This window comes from Girardinichthys multiradiatus, chromosome 3, assembly GCF_021462225.1.
Source record: "Girardinichthys multiradiatus isolate DD_20200921_A chromosome 3, DD_fGirMul_XY1, whole genome shotgun sequence".
NCBI lineage: Eukaryota > Metazoa > Chordata > Actinopteri > Cyprinodontiformes > Goodeidae > Girardinichthys > Girardinichthys multiradiatus.
In genome coordinates, this window is record NC_061796.1 from 40786380 (window position 1) to 40809683 (window position 23304).

General features: G+C 40.9%; 1 protein-coding gene across 1 annotated transcript in view; it reads right to left on the minus strand.

The window, feature by feature from the left end:
* Nucleotides 1-4269: 4269 nt before the first annotated feature.
* The window catches only part of etv1 (ETS variant transcription factor 1), a 31935-nt gene continuing 12900 nt past the window's right edge, over nucleotides 4270-23304 (minus strand). The window contains exons 6-13 of the mRNA XM_047361168.1: nucleotides 22233-22362; nucleotides 20686-20874; nucleotides 18972-19219; nucleotides 14287-14358; nucleotides 14119-14187; nucleotides 13866-14035; nucleotides 7243-7344; nucleotides 4270-5943 (exon numbers count right to left, since the gene is read on the minus strand). Coding sequence (XP_047217124.1) covers nucleotides 5722-5943; nucleotides 7243-7344; nucleotides 13866-14035; nucleotides 14119-14187; nucleotides 14287-14358; nucleotides 18972-19219; nucleotides 20686-20874; nucleotides 22233-22362 — 1202 coding nt within the window. The 3' untranslated portion in view covers nucleotides 4270-5721. The remainder of the gene's footprint in view (nucleotides 5944-7242; nucleotides 7345-13865; nucleotides 14036-14118; nucleotides 14188-14286; nucleotides 14359-18971; nucleotides 19220-20685; nucleotides 20875-22232; nucleotides 22363-23304) is intronic.

Consider the following 23304-nt stretch of genomic DNA (forward strand, 5'->3'; position numbering starts at 1 on the left):
TCTCACAAAATTAGCATATTTCATCCGACCAATAAAAGAAAAGTGTTTTTAATACAAAAAACATCAACCTTCAAATAATCATGTACAGTTATGCACTCAATACTTGGTCGGGAATCCTTTGGCAGAAATGACTGCTTCAATGCGGCGTGGCATGGAGGCAATCAGCCTGTGGCACTGCTGAGGTCTTATGGAGGCCCAGGATGCTTCGATAGCGGCCTTTAGCTCATCCAGAGTGTTGGGTCTTGAGTCTCTCAACGTTCTCTTCACAATATCCCACAGATTCTCTATGGGGTTCAGGTCAGGAGAGTTGGCACGCCAATTGAGCACAGTGATACCATGGTCAGTAAACCATTTACCAGTGGTTTTGGCACTGTGAGCAGGTGCCAGGTCGTGCTGAAAAATGAAATCTTCATCTCCATAAAGCTTTTCAGCAGATGGAAGCATGAAGTGCTCCACAATCTCCTGATAGCTAGCTGCATTGACCCTGCCCTTGATAAAACACAGTGGACCAACACCTAGCAGCTGACACGGCACCCCTGACCATCACTGACTGTGGGTACTTGACACTGGACTTCTGGCATTTTGGCATTTCCTTCTCCCCAGTCTTCCTCCAGACTCTGGTACCTTGATTTCCGAATGACATGCAGAATTTGCTTTCATCCGAAAAAAGTACTTTGGACCACTGAGCAACAGTCCAGTGCTGCTTCTCTGTAGCCCAGGTCAGGCGCTTCTGCCGCTATTTCTGGTTCAAAAGTGGCTTGACCTGGGGAATGCGGCACCTGTAGCCCATTTCCTGCACACGCCTGTGCACGGTGGCTCTGGATGTTTCTACTCCAGACTCAGTCCACTGCTTCCGCAGGTCCCCCAAGGTCTGGAATCGGCCCTTCTCCACAATCTTCCTCAGGATCCGGTCACCTCTTCTCGTTGTGCAGCGTTTTCTGCCACACTTTTTCCTTCCCACAGACTTCCCACTGAGGTGCCTTGATACAGCACTCTGGGAACAGCCTATTCGTTCAGAAATTTCTTTCTGTGTCTTACCCTCTTGCTTGAGGGTGTCAATAGTGGCCTTCTGGACAGCAGTCAGGTCGGCAGTCTTACCCATGATTGGGGTTTTGAGTGATGAACCAGGCTGGGAGTTTTAAAGGCCTCAGGAATCTTTTGCAGGTGTTTAGAGTTAACTCGTTGATTCAGATGATTAGGTTCATAGCTCGTTTAGAGACCCTTTTAATGATATGCTAATTTTGTGAGATAGGAATTTTGGGTTTTCATGAGCTGTATGCCAAAATCATCCGTATTAAGACAATAAAAGACCTGAAATATTTCAGTTAGTGTGCAATGAATCCAAAATATATGAATGTTAAATTTTCATCATGACATTATGGAAAATAATGAACTTTATCACAATATGCTAATATTTTGAGAAGGACCTGTATTTACTGTTGTACAACTTCATAAACACAGCCTCAAATGCAGAAAGTCCAGTAAAGACCAGAAAAATGAACCCCTTCCATTTTAATCTACAACACAAACTACCTATAAAATCAGTTATTATTTGGAAATCGGCACATAAAGCCTATTTTAAAAAAAAATTCATTTCGAGTTTTTAACACAAAAAACCCATAGAAAACACCAAGAATACAAAAGTTTTGTTTTTGTGGTTGAATTTACAAAGGTAATCTAGAATAAACAGCTAAAGAGTTAAAATAAATATTGGGTGGGTTAATTTATTATACAATATATATATATATATATATATATAACTATATTTTATAACATATAAAAAGTTTTTGAATTTGTAATTTGCAGTTTATGGATCTTAAAAATACATTGCTTTTTAGAAAATCTACTAATTAAAGTCCAACATTGTGCAAACGATACTGTTTAAAAGCCCATTACATTGTATCAAAAACCAATAAACACGAATTTTAAACTGGGAATAATCAACAGCTTTTAAAAATCAAAATTATCACAATTTTTATGGGAAAAAGCACATTTGGGTTTTCATTCATCATATTAGTAGCTGTGCAGCTGTTTGTCTCTGTGTATTTGTCAGATTAGATGTTGTTAAATATCATCAGGGAAGCAATCAGGTGTTTAAGTTAAGGCCAATTCCCAACACTACAGACAATCAATAAATAAGACCAAGAGAAGGGACTGTAATGGGGTTGGCTTGTAACCTGCTCTGACAAATTAAGGCAAGTAGGAGTTTTTTCATTACTTACACATCCGTTTTCATTTTTCCCATCAGTGGAAGCAATTAAACAATGCTTCCTTAAATTAGTCATTGATTTTTGGCAATAGTGACGCTCAAGAAGGAAATAATAACTTTAAGGGAGTATTTTTTTGTGTGTGTAGGAACATGAGAAACAAAAGACAGAAACAATTCACCTATATGAAAAAGTGGTGCCTTAAATTAGACATTGATTTTTTTCCTCACGTGTCATTTTGGTTAAATGCTTTGGGGGTTAGAAATTGAAGAGGAATCCACCAACATATGTACATTTAAGTTTTTTCCATATGGAAATTCAGAAACCCAAACTTTTTATTGCCAACAAACAAATGTTTATGAGATCGAGATAAAGATTTCTTCACAAAACTTTAAAGCATTGTGTGTTAATCTTGGTCCTATGAAAAGTGATTTATTATTAAAGTTTGATTGATTGACATCAAAACAAAAATGTTAACAAATGTGTTATCACCTGCGTTACCTGATTGCTTTTTATGAAAGAAAGTGAACCACTATAAAGTCTGGTGCTGAAATAACAAAAAATGTTATTATATTGATAATTATCATAATAAAAAAAATATTATGGCATTTAAAAAATATATTTAGTCATTATATTAAGAAGACAGGTCACAATAACATGAGGGGGAGGGGAAGCCAAAGAAATCAACAGACTTTCATCGGCTTCTCATTAAAATGAGTTTAAATGACGGAACCAGTACGATAAAAAACCTTTAGGAAAAACCGAGGTTAATTTTAAAATCGGACACCGTGCGCCCGTCAATGCGCATTTTGTCAAATTTGAATTTACTTAAATCTTCTACATTTTAGAGTCAAGTTTGTGTTTTAAACAGTTTACACATGTAAACCTAAACATATTGCCATAATATTGATATTGCAATAAAAATAATTATTTAGAATAAATGCTTGCAGCTATTTGAAAGAGACGTTTCCCCCATAGAAGCCTGCAGGAAGTTTATTTTACTGGTGAACAAGGTAACTCTTGTTGCTAATATTGGAATCGGGAACTTTTTCTTAAACAAAACTGTGAGGTGGTGCTCCTTTGCTTCTCAAGCCACAACTTTGTCTTCTTTTTCTGTCCGTCCGTCCGTCCGTCGTCTTCCGCTTATCCAGGACCGGGTCGCGGGGGCAACAGACTCAGCAGAGACGCCCAGACGTCCCTCTCTCCAGACACCTCCTCCAGCTCCTCCAGGGGGAGCCCAAGGCGTTCCCAGGCCAGCCGAGAGACATAGTCCCTCCAGCGTGTCCTGGGCCGTCCCCTGGGCCTCCTTTCGGTTGGACGTGCCTGGAACACCTCCTGAGGAAGGCGTCCAGGAGGCATCCGGTATAGATGCCCGAGCCACCTCAACTGGCTCCTCTCGATGTGGAGGAGCAGCGGCTCTACTCCGAGCTCCTCGCGGATGGCCGAGCTCCTCACCCTATCTCTAAGGGAGTGCCCGGCCACCCTACGGAGGAAGCTCATTTCAGCCGCTTGTATCCGTGATCTCGTTCTTTCGGTCATGACCCAAAGTTCATGGCCATAGGTGAGGGTAGGAACGTAGACCGACCAGTAAATTGAGAGATTCGCTTTTCGGCTCAGCTCTCTCTTCACTACAATGGACCGGCACAGCGCCCCCATTACTGTGGCAGCCGCACCGATCCGTCTGTCGATCTCCCGCTCCATTCTTCCCTCACTCGTGAACAAGACCCCGAGATACTTAAACTCCTCCACTTGAGGCAGGAACTCCCCTCCAACCTGAAGAGGACAAGCCACTTTTTTTTTCTAACTGGAAAATTTCCAAGCAACAATTGTTTTATTTTTTTTATTTTGGGGGGCAAACTACCTTGATTTGGTCAGTATACCAAAATGACAGTTTACAGCAACAAGTGGGGGAGGCGGGAGACGGAGAACCCCTTTAATGGAAACAGTTTGATGGAAACCTTTAACTGCTTTTAAATCATTCTTGTTAAAACTGGTAAACGTTAAAACCAGAACCCAGATAAGGCCTATGTCAAACAAAGCACAAAAATCTTCTGACAAAACCTTTCATGTGATTGTTTAATTATGTAAGCATTAACAAGTGGACATAATTTTGTTTTTTTTAACTATTTTATTACAGAATGTTCCTATTGCCAATCCCATCCCTCACACGTAAACCTCCAAAAAGAACTCAGACAGACCAGAGTTATTCTTTTTTTTTGGATGCATTGGATGAAAGAAAAAAACAAACAAACTAAATAACAGAAAAACAGAGCAGCAGGCCAAAGTTGCCAAATGGTTTGGATTTTTTGATCTCCTTTTATCTTGAGACTGGAAAATACACTTACAATTTGAAGCAGCAACAAAATGTGCAGGTACCTGATTATACAACATTATAATATAACACGACTTTCTTTAATTCACCACATTATAAACTTCTAAATAGTTATTTTTTTGTTTTACCAAGAAGCAAACTAATCATGGCAAAGCAACTTGTTTTCAGAAACAAACATACACATTGCATTCACCTGGAACAGAACCGAACAAATAAAAAGAAAATGTAATTTTTATTTTTGCTGATGAAATCCAGTTTTTATTTTTTATTTAGGGATGCAATAGGTATTCTGAATTAATTTTAACTGTACATAGACGTCACCTGTTTTTCACTGAAAAACTGAACACCTGAATGAAAAATGAATACAAATCAGTTTTTTCTTTTTTTTTGTTTTTTTTTACCCAGCGACTGAGTTATTTCTCTGATGATTACCCTAAACATACGTTTGTTGTTTAAGATTCCAGTGCATCCTCGTAGTGGAACAAAGTCGTGACCCACAAGGCTTTATTTTTTAGCTGATGAGAGAATAATCCAGTGGAGGTTATGTCATTACAGCTAAAACACCTACATGATGAGATCTACAGTTTGGTTGGAGTCATGGCAGAGGGCTGTGGTCAGCTTCGAGGTGAGGAAGTTCTCACCTGCACAGGTAAAATGTCCTTTTTTTCACTATCACATCATTCTTTCAAAGAACTGTCTCTTTACCACAGAAGTAGTTTTAGATTTCCAGTAGATGTTTGCATTAGAAAAAAACTTTAGTTTTTCCTTGTTCTATTTGCTTCACTTGTGTGTGTAGAGAAGAGTTCTTTTTGCAGGAAACCAAAGTTTTAGCTGCTGAATCCAGTCTCATCAGGGCAGCACATGCTCAAAATGATAATAAAACACAAAATAAACAGAATGCTTTCAGCATTAATGTACAAACATAAACGGGTAAAAAGCCAAACACAGACTCTGGTGCTGTTCCTGTCCATAAAGTGCACTCTCTGGACGTCAGAAAGAGAAGAGCGAAAAAGAGGATGACTGAGTGTGTTTATGTTGGACAGATTGAGGGAAGTGTCACTGTGTATGTGTGTGTGTGTGTTCAGTCTTTTTCCCGGAGCGACGGTGAATCAGAGGACATGACAGTCTCAGGTGTATGGAGGAGGTGGGGCAGCACAGCAGAGTGAATGTGTGTGTGTGTTGTTAATAAACGTAGCCTTCGCTGTAGGGATGCGGCTGGCAGTAGGGCCCCTCCTGAACGTACGCCATGTTTTCATCAAAGTGTGACAGCGGCACTGTGTCCTCCTCGTTGATCTGCCGCTCCATGTCCGTCTTCAGCACCGGCCGCTGGTTGTCGGGAAACGCCATGGAGAACAAGGCCTCGGGGTCACACACGAACTTGTAGACATATCTCTCACCGGCAACCTGGTTGATAAAAATAAAGTTTATCTATTTAATGTCGAGATAAATGCTTCTACTTCTTCTGCCTCCTCTCCTAAAGTTATTGATAGGAAGGCCTTCAGGTTGGGTCAGTTTTGAGAAAGAGAAAAAGAAACAACCCAAAAACATAAGAAGTTGGTATTTTACGGCAGTTGCATAATTTCACACGTGAAAAAATCCAGACAAACCCAACCTTGCATACATTTATTCAATAGGGAAAATATTAACAAAAGAATTTTGTAGAATATTAATTGTGCTACAGCTGTTAGCACCACTAACCAATCCAATAAATCTGTATAACTGAAGCATGTTTTGTTCTTTTAGAGATGATTTTCTTTATTAATAATCCATGATTTCATATTTTCCTAGAGTATCAATATAATATGACACAGAGGCTCAAGTCACTTCAAAAATGATAAAGACAAGCGAACAAGTCCTTTATGAAAGGCATTCAATTTGATATAAATAGCCACTCATCAAACCTTGCTCTTATCAACAGTTAGAGCAATAAATAAAATGTTTAAAATGACTGGAACTGTGAGAAACAAGGCTGGATAAAGGATATTAAAGGAGGTAAAATAAATCTTCAAAGCCTAATGTTTAAGGCCTGCAGCGAAGAGCAGAATCTGGGATACACCAAGTCTCCATAACAACAAATAATCTATATGCCCACTGCTTGTCTAAAAGGCATAGCAGGAAAAATTATTTTCTGTCCTACCATCACAAACATGAAGATGAGGGTAATATTGAACTTTTTGCCAACGATCAATTCTGGTGGGTATGGTGTAAAACAAACTATGGATAAGTGGAAAGGACCTTAAACCCATGGGTAAGTATGGTGGAGAATCCATAATGCTGTGGGCCTGTTTCAGATCCAAGGGTCTGGGAACTTTGTTAGGGGGCATGACATCACAAACTCCTTGAAATAACTAGGAATCTTTAAATAGAAATCTGGTTTAAAATATGACCATTTAACAAAGCAGTAACGCTAAGTGTGCCAATAAATATAATACTGGCATTTAAAAACAATAATTTACCCCACAACACGCAAAAAGAAACATTTCTTAATGCGATATTATTTCCTCAGTTAATAAATGTACTCAAATAAATGGCTAGACTTTTAAACATTTCTCCATTTGAAATTATACTACTGCAGTAATAGATTAATATAATAACACATAATTAGTAGGGTTGGCAATAAGCGTGGTAGGTGCCCCTGTTCTGGGTCTGCTACAGAATATCTTTACAATTTTAAATGGTTTAAAATATTCTCTGCTCTCTTACCTTTTGCATGATTCCCTTTTCGTAGTAATAACGAAGCGACCTGCTGAGTTTGTCATAATTCATTGCTGGCCGGTTCTTCTGTATCCCCCACCGACGTGCCACCTTTACGAAGCACAGACAAGCACCAGTAAACAGTCAGTAAGAAAACAGCAATGCCAAAATGAAGACAGTCACAGATGTTCACGGTTGAGATGATTTCCCTTACAAGAAGGTCGCAGCAGCAACTGAAATGTTAAACAAACTTATAAATCTGTATTGTCCTAATAACAATAATTAGGCTGCGTCCAAACTAAGCAGACCTGACCAGGGATGTGTTCATTAGCAGCCTGTCAACACAGCCAGCTGAGGAAGCAGCAGATGTTGCAGCACCTGTCTAGCAGACCACCCACCACCCGGCCTTGCAGTCCAAACCTACAACGGCACTTTTTCTATCTTCTCCTCTCTGATTCTCCTAGCCCAGCTTCCCATGTATTGCTCTCTCTTTCTCCCAGATTATACTTTCTTTATTTCCATGTATCTGTTTAGATCCTACACCTGTAAAGCCAGGTGCTGTTAGCTAACATTTGTCTGCTGTGTCACCTGATGGTATGAATGGACCCCCTGATAGTTGCGGCTGGCCCGCACTTCCACACACCATTGGGCTCCATGGACCGCTGCCACCTGCTCATCTGTCTCCTGCTTCCTACACTCCCACCTGCTGATCAACTCCCCCCTCAGCGGTAACTGAGGCCCACTGTGGGTGGAGTGGGTATACACAGATCCAGGCTCTATTTTACATTTGAGGGGACTCAATCACCAACAAGAGTTATAGTTTTAGGAAAACGTCATTTGAAAAGTGATTCATTTATAATTTAACATTATCTGATTTTGCTTTTAAATTCACATTTTGACCTTATGAAATTATGGAAAATGCTATAGTCAGCTAAACTCCATGGTATAATAATGGAGTCCATGGGGACTCCATTATTCTGCTGGGGGACTTCAACGCCCACATGGGAAACGACAGTGACACCTGGAGAGGCGTGATTGGGAGGAATGGCCTCCCCGATCTGAATCCAAGTGGTGTTTTGTTATTGGACTTCTGTGCTAGTCACGGATTGTCCATAATGAACACCATGTTCAAACATAAGGGTGTCCATCAGTGCACTTGGCACCAGGATACCCTAGGCAGGAGGTCAATGATTGACTTTGTTGTCGTATCATCAGGCTGAGCTGTCCACTGATCACCACCTGGTGGTGAGTTGGATCCGCTGGAGGAGGAGAAAGCCGGACAGACTTGGCAGGCCCAAGCGCATAGTGAGGGTCTGCTGGGAGCGTCTGGCGGACCCCTTGGCCAGGGATGTATTCAACCCTCACCTCCGGGAGAACTTTGACCAGATTCCGAGGGATGTTGGAGACATAGAGTCCGAATGGACCATGTTCTCCACATCTCTTGTCGATGCTGCGGCCCGTAGCTGCGGCCGTAAGGTCTGCGGTGCCTGTCGCGGCGGCAATCCCCAAACCCGGTGGTGGACACCGGCAGTAAGGGACGCTGTCAAGCTGAAGAAGGATTCCTATCAGCTGTGGTTGGCTTGTGGGACTCCTGAGGCGGCTGACGGGTACTGTGGGGCCAAGCGTGCCACGGCCCGGGCGGTGGCAGAGGCAAAAACTCGGACCTGGGAGGAGTTCGGTGAGGCCATGGAGAAGGACTACCAGTTGGCCCCGAAGCGATTCTGGCAAACCATCCGGCGCCTCAGGAGGGGAAGTAGTGCTTCCCCAACACTGTTTATAGTGGGGGCAGGAGACTGCTGACCTCGACTGAGGACATTATCGGGCAATGGAAGGAGTACTTTGAGGATCTTCTCAATCCTGCCATCACGCATTCCCTGGTGGAAACAGAGGCTGGGGACTTGGGGCTGGACTCTTTCATCACCCAGGCTGAAGTCACTGAGGTGGTTAAAAAGCTCCACGGTGGCAAGGCTTCGGGGTTGGATGAGATCCGCCCTGAGTACCTCAAGTCTTTGGATGTTGTGGGGGTCTCATGGTTGACACGCCTCTTCAACATTGCGTGGCGGACGGGGACAGTGCCTCTGAATTGGCAGACTGGGGTGGTGGTCCCCCTACATAAGAAGGGTGACCGGAGGGTGTGTTCCAACTACAGGGGGATCACACTCCTCAGCCTACCCCTGGTAAGGCCTATGCCTGGTAAGGCCTACGCCAGGGTATTGGAGAGGAGAGTCCGGCCAATAGGACCCCGGCTTCAGGAGGAGCAGTGTGGTTTTCGTCCCGGCCGTGGGACACTGGACCAGCTCTATACCCTCTACAGGGTACTCGAGGGTTCATGGGAGTTTGCCCAACCGGTCCACGTGTGTTTAGTGGACCTGGAGAAAGCATTCAACTGTGTCCCTCATGATGCCCTGTGGGGAGTGCTCCAGGAGTATGGAATCGGTGGCTCTTTATTACGGGCCATCCAGTCTCTGTACAAGCGGAGCAGCAGTTTGGTTCGCATTGCCGGCACTAAGTCGGACCTGTTCCCAGTGCATGTTGGACTCCGGCAGGGCTGCCCTTTGTCACCGGTCCTGTTCATAACTTTTATGGACAGGATTTCTAGACGCAGCCAAGGGCCGGAGGGGGTCTGGTTTGGGGACCAGTGGATTTCGTTTCTTCTTTTTGCAGATGACGTGGTCCTGCTGGACCCCTCTAGCCAAGACCTACAGCATGCTCTGTGGTGCTTCACAGCTGAGTGCGAAGCGGCTGGGATGAAGATCAGCTCCTCCAAGTCAGAGGCCATGGTACTCGACCGGAAAAGGGTGGCTAGTCCTCTTCAGGATGGAGGTGAGTTCCTGCCTCAAGTGGAGGAGTTTAAGTATCTCGGGGTCTTGTTCACGAGTGAGGGAAGAATGGAGCGGGAGATCGACAGACGGATCGGTGCGGCTGCCACAGTAATGGGGGCGCTGTGCCGGTCTGTTTTGGTGAAGAGAGAGCTGAGCCAAAAAGCGAATCTCTCGATTTACCGGTCGGTCTACGTTCCTACCCTCACCTATGGTCATGAACTTTGGGTCATGACCGAAAGAACGAGATACCAGATACAAGCGGCTGAAATGAGCTTCCTCCGTAGGGTGGCCGGGCACTCCCTTAGAGATAGGGTGAGGAGCTCGGCCATTCGGGAGGGGCTCGGAGTAGAGCCGCTGCTCCTCCACATCGAGAGGAGCCAGTTGAGCGGCTCGGGCATCTATACCGGATGCCTCCTGGACGCCTTCCTCAGGAGGTGTTCCAGGCACGTCCCACCGGGAGGAGACCCAGGGGACGGACCAGGACACGCTGGAGGGACTTTGTCTCTCTGCTGGCCTGGGAACACCTTGGGTTCCCCCCGGAGGAGCTGGAAGAGGTGTCTGGGGAGAGGGACGTCTGGGCGTCTCTGCTGAGTCTGCTGCCCCCGCGACCCGGTCCCTGATAAAGCGGAAGACGACGAGTACGAGTTTTAGTCAGCTAATTTTCTATTTGAATTCCTTTGTTATACAACAGAACAGAAACTAGTTTTTATTAATCAAGAGTAAACGTTATCTTGAGCACTTCATCTGATCAGCAGTCTAAAACTCAAAGATAGTTAGTATGAAGCCATGCTCCATGCAGAAAGACCTCCAGCCGGGAGTCGAACCCAGAACCTTCTTGCTGTAAGGCAACAGTGCTACCAGATGAGCCACCGTTCAGCCTGCTTTGTATTTTTTAACCTTTTCTCATATAAATGAAGGTGTTTCTCTTTTACAGAACCAAAATCCTTAAAAACATAAAAAATCTAAAACATCGGTAACTGGTGTGCAGGATATGAATGTGACATTCCCAGAAACCTAATAAGGACACTCGTGCACACTGCTAGTCTTGCAAAATGTATTGTATTGAGTATTGCTCACACAAACAGTTTCTCAGAGGAAGATCTGTGACTGAAAGTTTAACAATGTGTGGGAGTTTCATTGTTTAGGCAACATTATCTTGAAATGGTTAAGACATGAACAACAATCACAGCAAATGTGTAAATGGCCTTAAATGTGTAATTTTTTATGTAAAGTGTACTGATATAAACTTTCATTTAAAAAATGACAAATAAAAAAGAAGAAAACGGGATTACTCTTAGAGAAAAGCAGCCTATCATCCCATTAAGCTTTGTCTCTTGAAATAAAATCAAATCAAATTGAAAGCAGATATTAACCTACATAATATAAAGACACGTAACCATTTATCTCACTGTCTGATAATAACAGGAACAGGAAACACTGTCTGTTTCCTGTTCCTGTTTCTAACTTCAAAGCTAGAGGTTCACATACACTATGACAATCATGTCTTTAAATAATATACAAAAGCCCAGATGATGCTTCTAAATTACATCATCTGAGTTAAATGGAGACACACAAGTAGATGTATTTTAAAGCAACACCTCAAACGCACTCCTTCCTTGTTTGTCATCATGGAAAATAAAAAGAAATCAGTCCAAGATTTTAGGGAGAGAAATGTGAACCTCCACACATCTGTTTATGACACAATTTCTAAATGAGGTGCCAAATTTATCATTACAAAACATAAGATTAATGTGTTTTGGTGTATATCAACTCCAAAGCAAAAGCTACAGACATTGTGAAGATAAAGCTGATAAAAGAGTGTCATTATCCACACTGTAACAAATCCTGTACCAAGATAAGCTGAAAGGCCACTCCACGAGGAAGAAGCCATTAGTCCATACACAAAATGCCATATTACAATTTGCAGATACAACCAAGAGACAGTGTGATGAAACTAAAATTAATGTGTTTGGCCATAATGACAATGATTACATTCATAGGAAAGAAGGAGAAGCTTACAAGTCTAAGGAAAGCAGTAGCCAGTACCATCTTGAGTGGGTGTTTTGTTGTGGGTATGACTGATGCACTTCATAAGATATGTGGCATAATGAGGAAAGAATTGTGTAAAAATACACGAGTAACATCTCAAGACATTAGACAGGAAGCTAAGAAATGAACAATGAACTTAAGCATACACCCAAATTTGTTACAAATGGTTTAAGGCCAACAATGTCAAAGTGTTGGAGTGGCCACCACCTCATCTCCATCCCTTAGGAAATTAGTGGACAGATGAAACTGTGTGTGAGCAAAACTGACTCGGTTACACCATTTCTGTCAGAAAGAATGGGCCAAATTTCCAGCAAACTATTGGCAGAAGCTTTTGGAAGCATACCCAAAACATAAACACAAGTCATACAGTTTATTAGGCAGTTCAACCAAATACTGAGAAAATGTGTGTTAACTTCAGAAATTTAAGAAAGTACACACATAAAAATTCTCTCAAATTCTCTTCTGTAATCCTAACTGACAGAAAACAGGAAAGGTTTACTCTGACTTAATGTCAGACTGTCAGGATGTGACATTTTGGACCTTGTTTTGGGTTTTTGTGTTTTTGTTTACTTTGGCTAGAAGTTTTTGGTTTGTATTCATGTTTGGGTATTTTGTTATCCTGGCTGTTCTGATTTCCTTCTCCCTCCCAGTGTGTTCTCCTCTTGCCCTTGTTGCCTTAGTGTTGCTTCCCTATTTACTTAGAATGGCTTCTTTTTGCTTAGTCTTTAGGCCTTAGGTTGTTGTGTTCCCTCAGGTTCTCAGTTTCCTTTAGTTCATGTTTATTCTTGATTCTTATGTTTTATTTATCTTGGTTTATAGTTTTGTTTTAGGTCTGCTCATTGTCTTGTTAATTAGTTGTATTAGGTTCACCTGTTCCCCTGCCTTCCTGCCTCCTTGCCTCACCTGTCCTTAGTTCCTTTGATTACCTGCCTTTGTTCTCTCTCTGTATATTAGTTGGTTTGTTTCACTATGCTTTGTGGGTTCCTTGCGTTACAACTCGTTCACGTCTACATGTTCTGCCCTCGTCCATGCCATGATTTCCTGCAGTAGCTTTGTAAGTGTTTGGATCTAACTGATTAGTACTTGCAGTGTTTTTGTTACGTTTTTTTACATTTTGAATAAAGTTGAAGACTGCCTTTGAAATGCTGCTGCCAAGCTCTTGTTTGCGCTTTGGTCCAACCCCAAACCACACCGTGACACAGACATGAGAAAAGATGGGTATGTGTCTTATTATTCAGTGTATGTAGATATCTGGTTTGAACAGTAAACTCAATACAATAATAAAAAGCCAAAAACGCTTGCTGCTTCAGTCATCTCCATAAAAGACAAAACCAATAAAAAAAAGCTTAAGTAAAAAGTGATTTATTACAAAAAACGATGTAATTATTGAGTTTGGCAGGTTCAAACACATTATCCAAAATATAAAAAATGTGTAACTTTGAACATCATAAATTTTTAATAACTATACAAACCCAGAAAATTTCTCCATCAATTCTAGATTTTTTTTCTTTTCCTGAAAAATTTTATAATATGAGTCTCAACTGTTGAATTTCACCAAAGCTTTTGTTTTACAAATGGAAAGTGTCTGATGAGATGGCCAAACCAGAGCAGAGTGAGCTTCCTGTGAGAAGCCAGCCGAATCAGCGGCAAATAGCTCTTTGAAGTTAAGTAAAAACTAATAAGAAAGCTATTAAGGAACTCTTTCCTTCCAAACTTCAAGAACATTAGAACATTAAAACATTGGATTTCTGAGGCTCTTACCTCTTCTGGCTCAATGAGTTTAAACTCCATGCCACGGCCGGTCCAGGCGATAAAGTGGGAGTTGGACGGATCATCTAGAAGAGCCACCAGGAACTGCCAGAGTTGCAGGGAGCCCCGACGCTGATATGATGGACCCTCACGGTAGAGGGCTGCCTCCTGCTTGATGTCACCTACAGAAAACAGAGCGGGAAATTTATTTTGTAACACTTGGGACTTAGCACAGATTAGCTAAGAACTCTCAAGGATGACTCACCTTCAACCTTTTCAGGCACAACACAGGTGTCATCGTAGAAATGCCTCGCCACTTTATCAAACATACAACCTTAAAAGAAAGATAAATAAGGAAACTTTAATGTAATATCGAGGAAAAAAAAATCACATCAAGCACCATTACGACATCAACACGTGTCTTCGTTAGTACCTTCAGTCCTGTTAGTGTGAGCCAAATAGCCGTCTTGTCGTAAGTAGACAGAATGGCAGCTAGGCACTTCTGCTGAAACCCAGGCAAGAATGAGAGTGGGTGTTAAAGGGCCTGAAGGCGGCATTAGGAACACTACCTCAGCTATCTGAGAACAGCCATAGCCTGTTCAATCAGTGCACCAGCAGCACTGATTAAAGAAAATGCCCTCCAGCATCGGCATTGTAATGTCTTGCAGCCACAGGCAAACACACTGTATCATACTGTTAATACTGGCCCCAGGCCTCTTCACTGAGAGTAAGATTCATTACAGAATATGAAAACACGTGTTGATATGATGTAAGTTTTTCATAACGTGGGGACATAAGATGCCATTACACTTCTTTTGATAAAATCTGGTCATACCTGCAGATACTAGTGCCTTTCTTTTCCAAAAAACTGTGCAATGGCAGACATTTATTGAAAAAAACGCATGACCAAGTATGAGAATTTAAAGAGAAAATGCTCTTAAAAAAAGCCAATAACAATTATTAGTTATTTTCCAAATTTTGCCCCCTACCGATTTTTTTTTATTATAAAAGCTTATCAGAACTGCAGATTTTAGTTTCTTTCATTAACACAACAAATGTGCTATAATCATAAAAGCTAAAGCTAGTATGACAGTTTTGGAGGCCTATCTACCTTCTGAAAATCATCTGCAAATTTTTAATATTTATATAATTCCCTCTCGTCCTCATCTCAACCCCATTTTAATAGAAAGTAAGACAGCCTGTCGATAATTTTTTACAGAGTTTTGTGCTATGGGAGCACATAAGCTAAATGTATAGCTAACAGCTATCCCGCAGGGACTGGCCATTTTAATAAATACAAATTTGAAAATCACTTGTAATTACATTTTTTTCTATAATTTTGTCCCAAACCATTTTGATAAAAAGTCTTTAGACCTGTAAGAGTTATTTTCTTTCTTTTACAGAAAATTGTGCAGTGACAGTACTTTTGCTAATGCTAATGTAGTAGTAGGGAATTATATTTTAAGGCAAAATTATGTTACTTGGAATTACTAATTGTACTTATATATCTATTCATTTTTGATGCCATTTCCTCTGATATCCACTCCCCCATTTTAACAAAAAGCTTTCAGACCAGAGGATATTATTTTGTCTTTTACAAATATTTTAGCATCATGTTGGCAAATGAGCTACACAGGCTAAAGCTAAATATAGCTAAATCTACACTTGCACAACATAAATAGATAATAATTTATTTATCTAACTTAATGTATTTAATATATAACATTCATAATTACAAAAGAGAACATACTCTACTAAAATTGATACAAGTTGACAACTGTACCGCTGCAATAATACAATTTTCCAGCCATTATACTTCGAACCCATGAAAGTTAATGAAGTAGATTAGCTTAGAATTTTTTCAGTATTTTAATGTGCTTCTTGTGTTAAAACAAAATAATTTATTAAAGTTTGAAATTGTAATTTTAAAAGCTTAAACCCATTTTCATAAAACTGATCAGACCTCGTACTCGTCGTCTTTCGTTTATCCGGGACCGGGTCGCAGGGGTAGCAGACTCAGCAGAGACACCCAGACGTCCCTCTCCCCAGACACCTCCTCCAGCTCCTCCGGGGGGAGCCCAAGGCGTTCCCAGGCCAGCCGAGAGACATAGTCCCTCCAGCATGTCCTGGGCCGTCCCCTGGGCCTCCTCCCGGTAGGACGTGCTTGGAACACCTCCCGAGGAAGGCGTCCAGGAGGCATCCGGTATAGATGCCCGAGCCACCTCAACTGGCTCCTCACGATGTGGAGGAGCAGCAGCTCTACTCCAAGACCCACACGGATGGCCGAGCTCCTCACCCTATCTCTAAGGGAGTGCCCGGCCACCCTACGGAGGAAGCTCATTTCAGCCGCTTGTATCCGGGATCTCGTTCTTTCGATCATGACCTAAAGTTCATGGACATAGGTGAGGGTAGGAACGTAGACCGACCGGTAAATCGAGAGCTTTGCTTTTCGGCTCAGCTCGCTCTTCACCACAACGGACCAGCACAGCGAACCCATTACTGCGGCAGGCTCATCGATCCATCTGTCGATCTCCCGCTCCATTCTTCCCTCACTCGTGAACAAGACCCCGAGATACTTAAACTCCTCCACTTGAGGCAGGAACTCCCCTCCAACCTGAAGAGGACAAGCCACCCATTTCCGGTCGAGAACCATGGCCTCGGACTTGGAGCAGCTGATCCTCATCCCAGCCGCTTCACACTCAGCTGCGAACCGCCCCAGCACATGCTGTAGGTCTTGTCTAGAGGGGGCCAGCAGGACCACGTCATCTGCAAAAAGAAGAGACGAAATCCTCTGGTCCCCAAACCAGACCCCTCCGGCCCTTGGCTGCGTCTAGAAATCCTGTCTATAAAATTTATGAACAGGACCGGTGACAAAGGGCAGCCCTGCCGGAGTCCAACACGCACCGGGAGCAGGTCCTAAAGGGCCCCCGACTCCATACTCCTGGAGCATCCCCCACAGCGCATCAAGATCAGACCTGCAAAGGTTTATTTATTTATAGAAAGTTGTGGGATAGCATGTCAGCTAAAGCTAAAATTAAGGGATGCTTATAAGGATAACTACTACTACTACCAAGGATCACTACACAGCTATCATTTGCAATTAAATTTTTTTGATCAAACCACACCCTCTGAAACCATAATTTTCATTAAAACTTGTCAGATCTTAGGTCATAGTTTCGTTTAACAGTGATGGCACATTAACTAAAGCTAAGCAAAGGTTTGCACAACATGAACACCCTATAATGTATTTATCTACTTTAAAGTATTATATCTCACCTTCTATTCATGAAACATAACTGCCATAACATGGTGAAAATTGTGAGCTTATAATAATGTAATTTTCCACACATTTTAAATTGCACTCACACAAGGTAATGAAGCAGATAAGCTTAAAATTTTTTAAACTTTTACAGATAACATTTTAAAATGTTCACATTTAAATTTGTATAAAACAAGAATTATCAGTTTCTAAATTTTAAACTTTAACTTTAAAACGTTACAGAGACATTGGGATGCAGTTCCCTGGCCATTACACATTATGCCCCCGCTAATAAGACAGCTCTTTTCGTTTCAAACACGGTTTTAATAAGTAGTAAAATAAAATACAGCAGTGACAAGGAACCACATCGACTTCTGACATTAACTTCCAAATTTTAAAACCTATGTAGATATAATATTTGATATCCTTATAGATCACACAGATTTAATGACAAACCTTCATTAAAAAACAAATATTACAAATGAAAACAATTTAATTTTGGAATTTCTTTTTCAATAACAAAGCTCACATCATTTGATGAAACTCCTTCGCTTTTCTATATAATTAACGCTGCTACTTTAGTTGGAACACTTTCTAACTGATTTATCCATGTTCCGACTATGTCTAAACTTCCCAAGACAAGATCCTATGATAAAAAACACTGCCAAACAGGCTACAGAGTGAATGTTCAATAAACACATTGATGCCCTTCATTTAGGCCCATAAACATTTCTCTGAGCTTCATCAAAGTAATGGGCTTGTAGAGGAAATTGCTGCTAATGAAATTACAACTCCCCTCCCATCCTCTCCGACAGGCCTGCTCCTGTCAACATGCTTAACAGTGACTGCTAATAAATACACCCTCATGCTCCATCTTGCTTCTACAGTACAATTGGCAAGACATTTTTAAATCTAAATGATACATTTGTTTGGCTTCATTTTATTTTAATTTATTTTTTGATGTTTGCTGCTGATTGATTGTATGAATAAAAGTTCTGTTAATTGTTTTTTGTAATTTGCAAAATAAAAATGCAGATAGATCCCTGGTTTTAGGTCAGTAAAGATGATAATTACATGTTTTATTTAGCGTTTGATGCTGGTGTCCAGGCTCCCTGGTAATCTTGTAAAGTTTTGAAAACAAAATGGATAAAAGGAGTCACATCAGTTAGTTGTGAGAATAAATGTGCTGATAACAGGCCAATAACAACCATGTAGCTACTAACAGACTGTCTGTCGAGAAATAAGATGTTTTAGCACTGAAACCCATGTGTTTCTTCTGGCATTATCCAGTGGTGTTAATTGGCATTTAGAAGCCACACGGTTGTGAAACCTGGAGAGCACATAAATCGTACTGAAGAGCGAGAAAACACCAAAATTCACAGTTATCTGGCTTTTCAATGACAGAAATCCCCCCAAAAACAACTGCCAAGCTGCTGTTTGGCACACAAACTGAGTCTAATATGCAGCAGAGGAGACGTGATTGAGGCCCCCGTACAGCTCTGTCTCTCCTGGGTCTTTTCTCTGTTATCTTGAGAATGAACCCAACAAACGGATATTCATTCATGTCCTCCTGCTTAGGTCCCTTTAGTCTCTAACCAAAGGAAGCAAACGTGTAGGAGGGCAGCTTCTGGACTGTGACCAAGCAAACCCCCCAACTCCCTCTCCTCTTTTCTATTAGAGCTCCACAGGAAATGGTGAACGGCGCAGACGCCCAGCCCAACCAGAACCCCTGCCCTAATAATGGGTAAACTCAATAAACGCCACCCCCTCCTATCAAATCTCATCTCATTCCTAAAATGAATCTGCTATGGGTGAAAAAAGTCAAATCTGCAAACCAGTAACTTCTTCTCTTCTCTCACCTGAGTCATAAGTGAAGTCCCTTGGCTCCTGCTTGATCATCATGCTGGCTGGGTACCCGTGGGGGAGCGGTGCTCCCATCATGGCTGGGTGCTCGAACAGGGGGTCTGGGTACTCTTGCTTGAAGCCTTGAGGAGGGAAAGGGATGCTGGGCTCTGACAGCTGCCTCTGGTAGATGGGCCGGCTGTCCCGAGCCATCGTCGGCGGGGACGGGAACGAGTGGCACGGCTCGGAGAGCTGGCGTCGAAATCTGAACAATAAATTTACAAGATACATTATCAGAAAGAGAAAATCAACAATAATGTAGAAACAATGTAAAAATAAAATATTTCAAAAAACAAAATAACACTTTTCTGGCATGAGTAATTGATTATTCTAGTTACTTTTCAATGAAATGACTAATTGATTAATACTTAAAGTTGCATGAGGAGTAGGTAAACCTATAAGTAAGATGACAAATTGCTCAAATCTTTAAAGATCTCTGCTGTAGGGAGTGCATATTAACTTGCAGTAAAAGAAAAAATGTACTTAGTTATTTTTATAACTAAATTATAGTCTTTAAAACCTAAATCTTGGATGTACTGCTTTGTATGTTGTTATTAATGATAGATTAAGAAGGCAGATGTTTGGTATTAGGCATGGACTGCCACATATTCTCATGGTATGTTGATCTTGGGTAAAAACAATTTCACAGAATTTACAGAAAGATTTAAAACAATTTCTAAAATATAATCTAATTGTCGCTGATAATCCCCAAAATAAGACATTGGTTATTACAGTTAAACATTATTTGTAACAGTTTTTTGCTATTTTGATTCTAATATGTAAACTTAAGAACAAATGTAAAATAACCACATGCTAAATGCATTTGGTTTAAAGTTATCTTTTAATTTTACCAGCATGTTTCTTCTGACTGGAAGTAACATTAATGTTTTGGAGTAGTCCAGCCCGAGTTCTGACTTGAATCGGATAGAGAATGTGCGGAAGGAGTCAAAGATTAGGGATGCCTAGGAGGCATTCCACCCCAAAGACTTGGACCTAATCACCAAAGATAAATAGTCAAAATACCACTGGAAACATGCAAATGCTTGTCAGCAATTATAAAAGGGCTTTATCGCTGTAATGCCAATAAAGATTTTTCTACTGATTACTGAGTAGGGTAGAAATTATTTTGCAAATGCCATTTTCTGTGTTTTTTTAACTGAAAATATTTCCAAATAGCCCAATTTTTCTTTGGTGTTAGTATGCAGAACATGTAGCAGTCTCCTTTCAGGGAGCTGACTGGCAATGCACAGCAGCAGTCAGGGGTGGGGCAGTGCTGTGCTACTTTATAACCACAGATGCCAGGGAAAGTCGCTCAGACCCTTGTTTGGCATCTCATTAAAGGAGATTAAATAGTACGTTATGACTGAAGATTTAGGTGGTTCTAAAACCATAAACCTTTAAAACCTTAATACTGATTACCTGTCCATTCCTAGATATAAACTGCTTCTTTAGGATTTTATTTATTTATTTCAGTTCTTTAAGTTATGTCCTTCCCACTCAGGGTTAACAGTTAAACAGTGTTCTGCCCAAAGTTTTTTCTCCCCCTAGCCAGTTATAAAATAATGCAACAAAAAGTAAAACATTTTACCTTACTACAATCAGTTCTTATAACAGTTCTGATCGCAACCAGCAGCTTAAGTCTGACATGTAAATGTGACGTTGAAGCATTACCTGTGGTCCATGGAGTAGCCGCTGTCAGGAAGAGGCTGCGAGGACGGGATGTGGGCATAAGTCCGGTCCGGTTTGGGGGTAGGCGCTGATGTGGGTGAACCATGGTGAAGGGGGGACACAGGGGTGCTGCAGGGGGGCGTCACTGGGCTGGAGGGCTTCATTCCTGTGTGGTGCTTCTGTTCATAGACACTGTGGCAACAAAAGATCCAGCTGTTAATGTATAGATTCTAGAACAACCCAGATAATTTGTGTTATATTATTGTGTTATGAAATATTTTATTTCATTGATAATTGAATACCAATATTTACAAAGGATGCCGCTTTAAATATACATAACTGTTTTCAGCTGTCTCTGAAACTGCCAAACAAAAGAAATCAGAAGGGATAAGAGCTAGATTTAAGGTAAAAGCTGCATCTTCGTGTAGGGGTAGGCAATGTAAAAAAAATCCATGTTAACATTTATGATAAACTAATTAATGACATTTACAAATCCCCAAAACAGCCACTTTTTAGCTGTTTTGAACTAGGATTGTTTCTTCTGCTGATTAAACAATTTTTATAAAAAACTATTTTATTTTGTAATTTGTATCGTTACTTATTGTCATCACAATAAACTCCACAAAATGTTATCCCCAGTGGTCATGGGCACTGGCCAGATTTTAATTGCATTTTAAAACATTTAAAACGCACACCAAAAACATGATCAGAGCAGAAAAAAAACTATAACAATTATTCCTGGCGGTGGTAAAATAATTTAACATGTTGATTATTACTGTTGTAATGTTATCTTTAACATATTTATTGCTATTTTGATGTTTATTCATAGAATAAACTCATTTTTAAAGTGCCTATCGTACAAAATATTACGCATGTTTGCTATACTGCTCTTTGTAGGGCAAAACAAGTACAAGCTGACATTCGCTGGTTGATTAATCAGGCTTTAGGCTGAACTGACATGTCATTTTTACCTTGCCATCTGTCATTTTAAAACAGTGTTACTCTGAAAATAGCATGAACACCCATTTAGTTTAAACACCAGTATTATTTGTTTTTTTGGTCAATGAAAAGGCTTAAAAACAACCTATTTTGCCTTTCTTTAATGCGAGGGAGAAGTAGAGTAGCCTTCTTTCAGCCACCTGACCAGCAGTGTGAAGCTACCAGTAGCTTCACACTGCATGAAAGTGGCATGAAAGAAACTTTGTGCCATTTTAAAACTAAGTTTTAAAAACCTTTTTATACTTTTACACGTCACCAGGCCATGCCTAATTGGTAAGCTGCATTTCTTTCATTGTGATTCTGCTGAATCTAGTGTATTTAGTGTCTACCAAGAAATAACTTTCTGAAGCTAAACTAAAAATATTACATTAATGCAAATTATAAATGGAATATTTTCAGTGTATGCTCTGTGTTTTTACATACTGTGATTATAAATGTCAAAATATTGCAACAAAAAAAATAAAAATAAAAAAATAAAAATAATAAATAAATAAAAAATATATATATACGTTTTTAGAAAGAATCTTAAGTGTAGATAGAGGGTTGGCCACCTGATGCTGTACGGGCACTTCTCTCCATACTGGAGCTTGAAGGGCCGCTCCTGGCTGCAGCTGGAGCTGGGCTCTGAACATGGGCTGTGCAGCTCCCTCTTGATCTTCAGCTGCAGTCCGTGGAAAGCCACTGTGGTGTCAAGACAAAGAGAAGAAAATACCTGAATTATCTTAAAGTCTGATGATCATTTTAGATCTTTTTCAGGAAAATTAAAAAGATGTTTTGAATTATTGTTTTATATCAAAATGACATTTCTAAATTGATTAGAAAAACAAACTGTCCAAATATGCACTGATTTACATTTAGAAGATTTTTAAACAGGGTATGCTCAACACAAAAAAATAAAAAAACCCACAATGAAATAAAACAAGATAGAAACACTGCTCCTTTGGTGTACATAAATAGTTGAAGAAATAAAGATATCAGTCTGACTGTGCACCAATACTGATTCTATCTATCTTTCCTTTGACAACTCAGACCATCACTTACACAAACAATTCACTTCAAATCTCATTTGTTGAGCTTTTTCCTGGCGGGGGCTCTGCTAGTGAAATATGACAATCATAAAACTGGGTGTGTGGCAAGCTCCTATAAATACTTTATCTGCTTTCAGCAGGCTGTCAATATGTTCTAGACGACAACGGGCTCATTGATCCAAAGGGCTGGGTGGGGTGTGCATGTGCTCGCTACCTATGGCCCCCGCCGTGTGCGCGCTGCATCTGAGAGGCTGTTAAGTGCCTTATCAGTCCTGATTAACATCCCATCATCTCGAGTCATGATCAACGCTAATCTAATTGACTGCGTCTCTGAAGAAAACCCAGTCAGTCAAAATGAAGTCAAGCTCGGGTTGCCAGGCTGATCGCCGTCTGCACACAAAGCAGCAGCGCAGTCTTCCCACAGTGCTCCATCCAAGCGGCCCGGCCCAGGGTGAAGGGGATCAGTTCTGACTGATGTTTCAGACTGAGAGATTGCCATTCCTACTAAAAGCTAACTCACCAGAAATCATGAATAGAAAGAGAAAGAGGGAGTTTCTCAACCATCAGTGAAGCTACAGAACAAACATTTATGCCT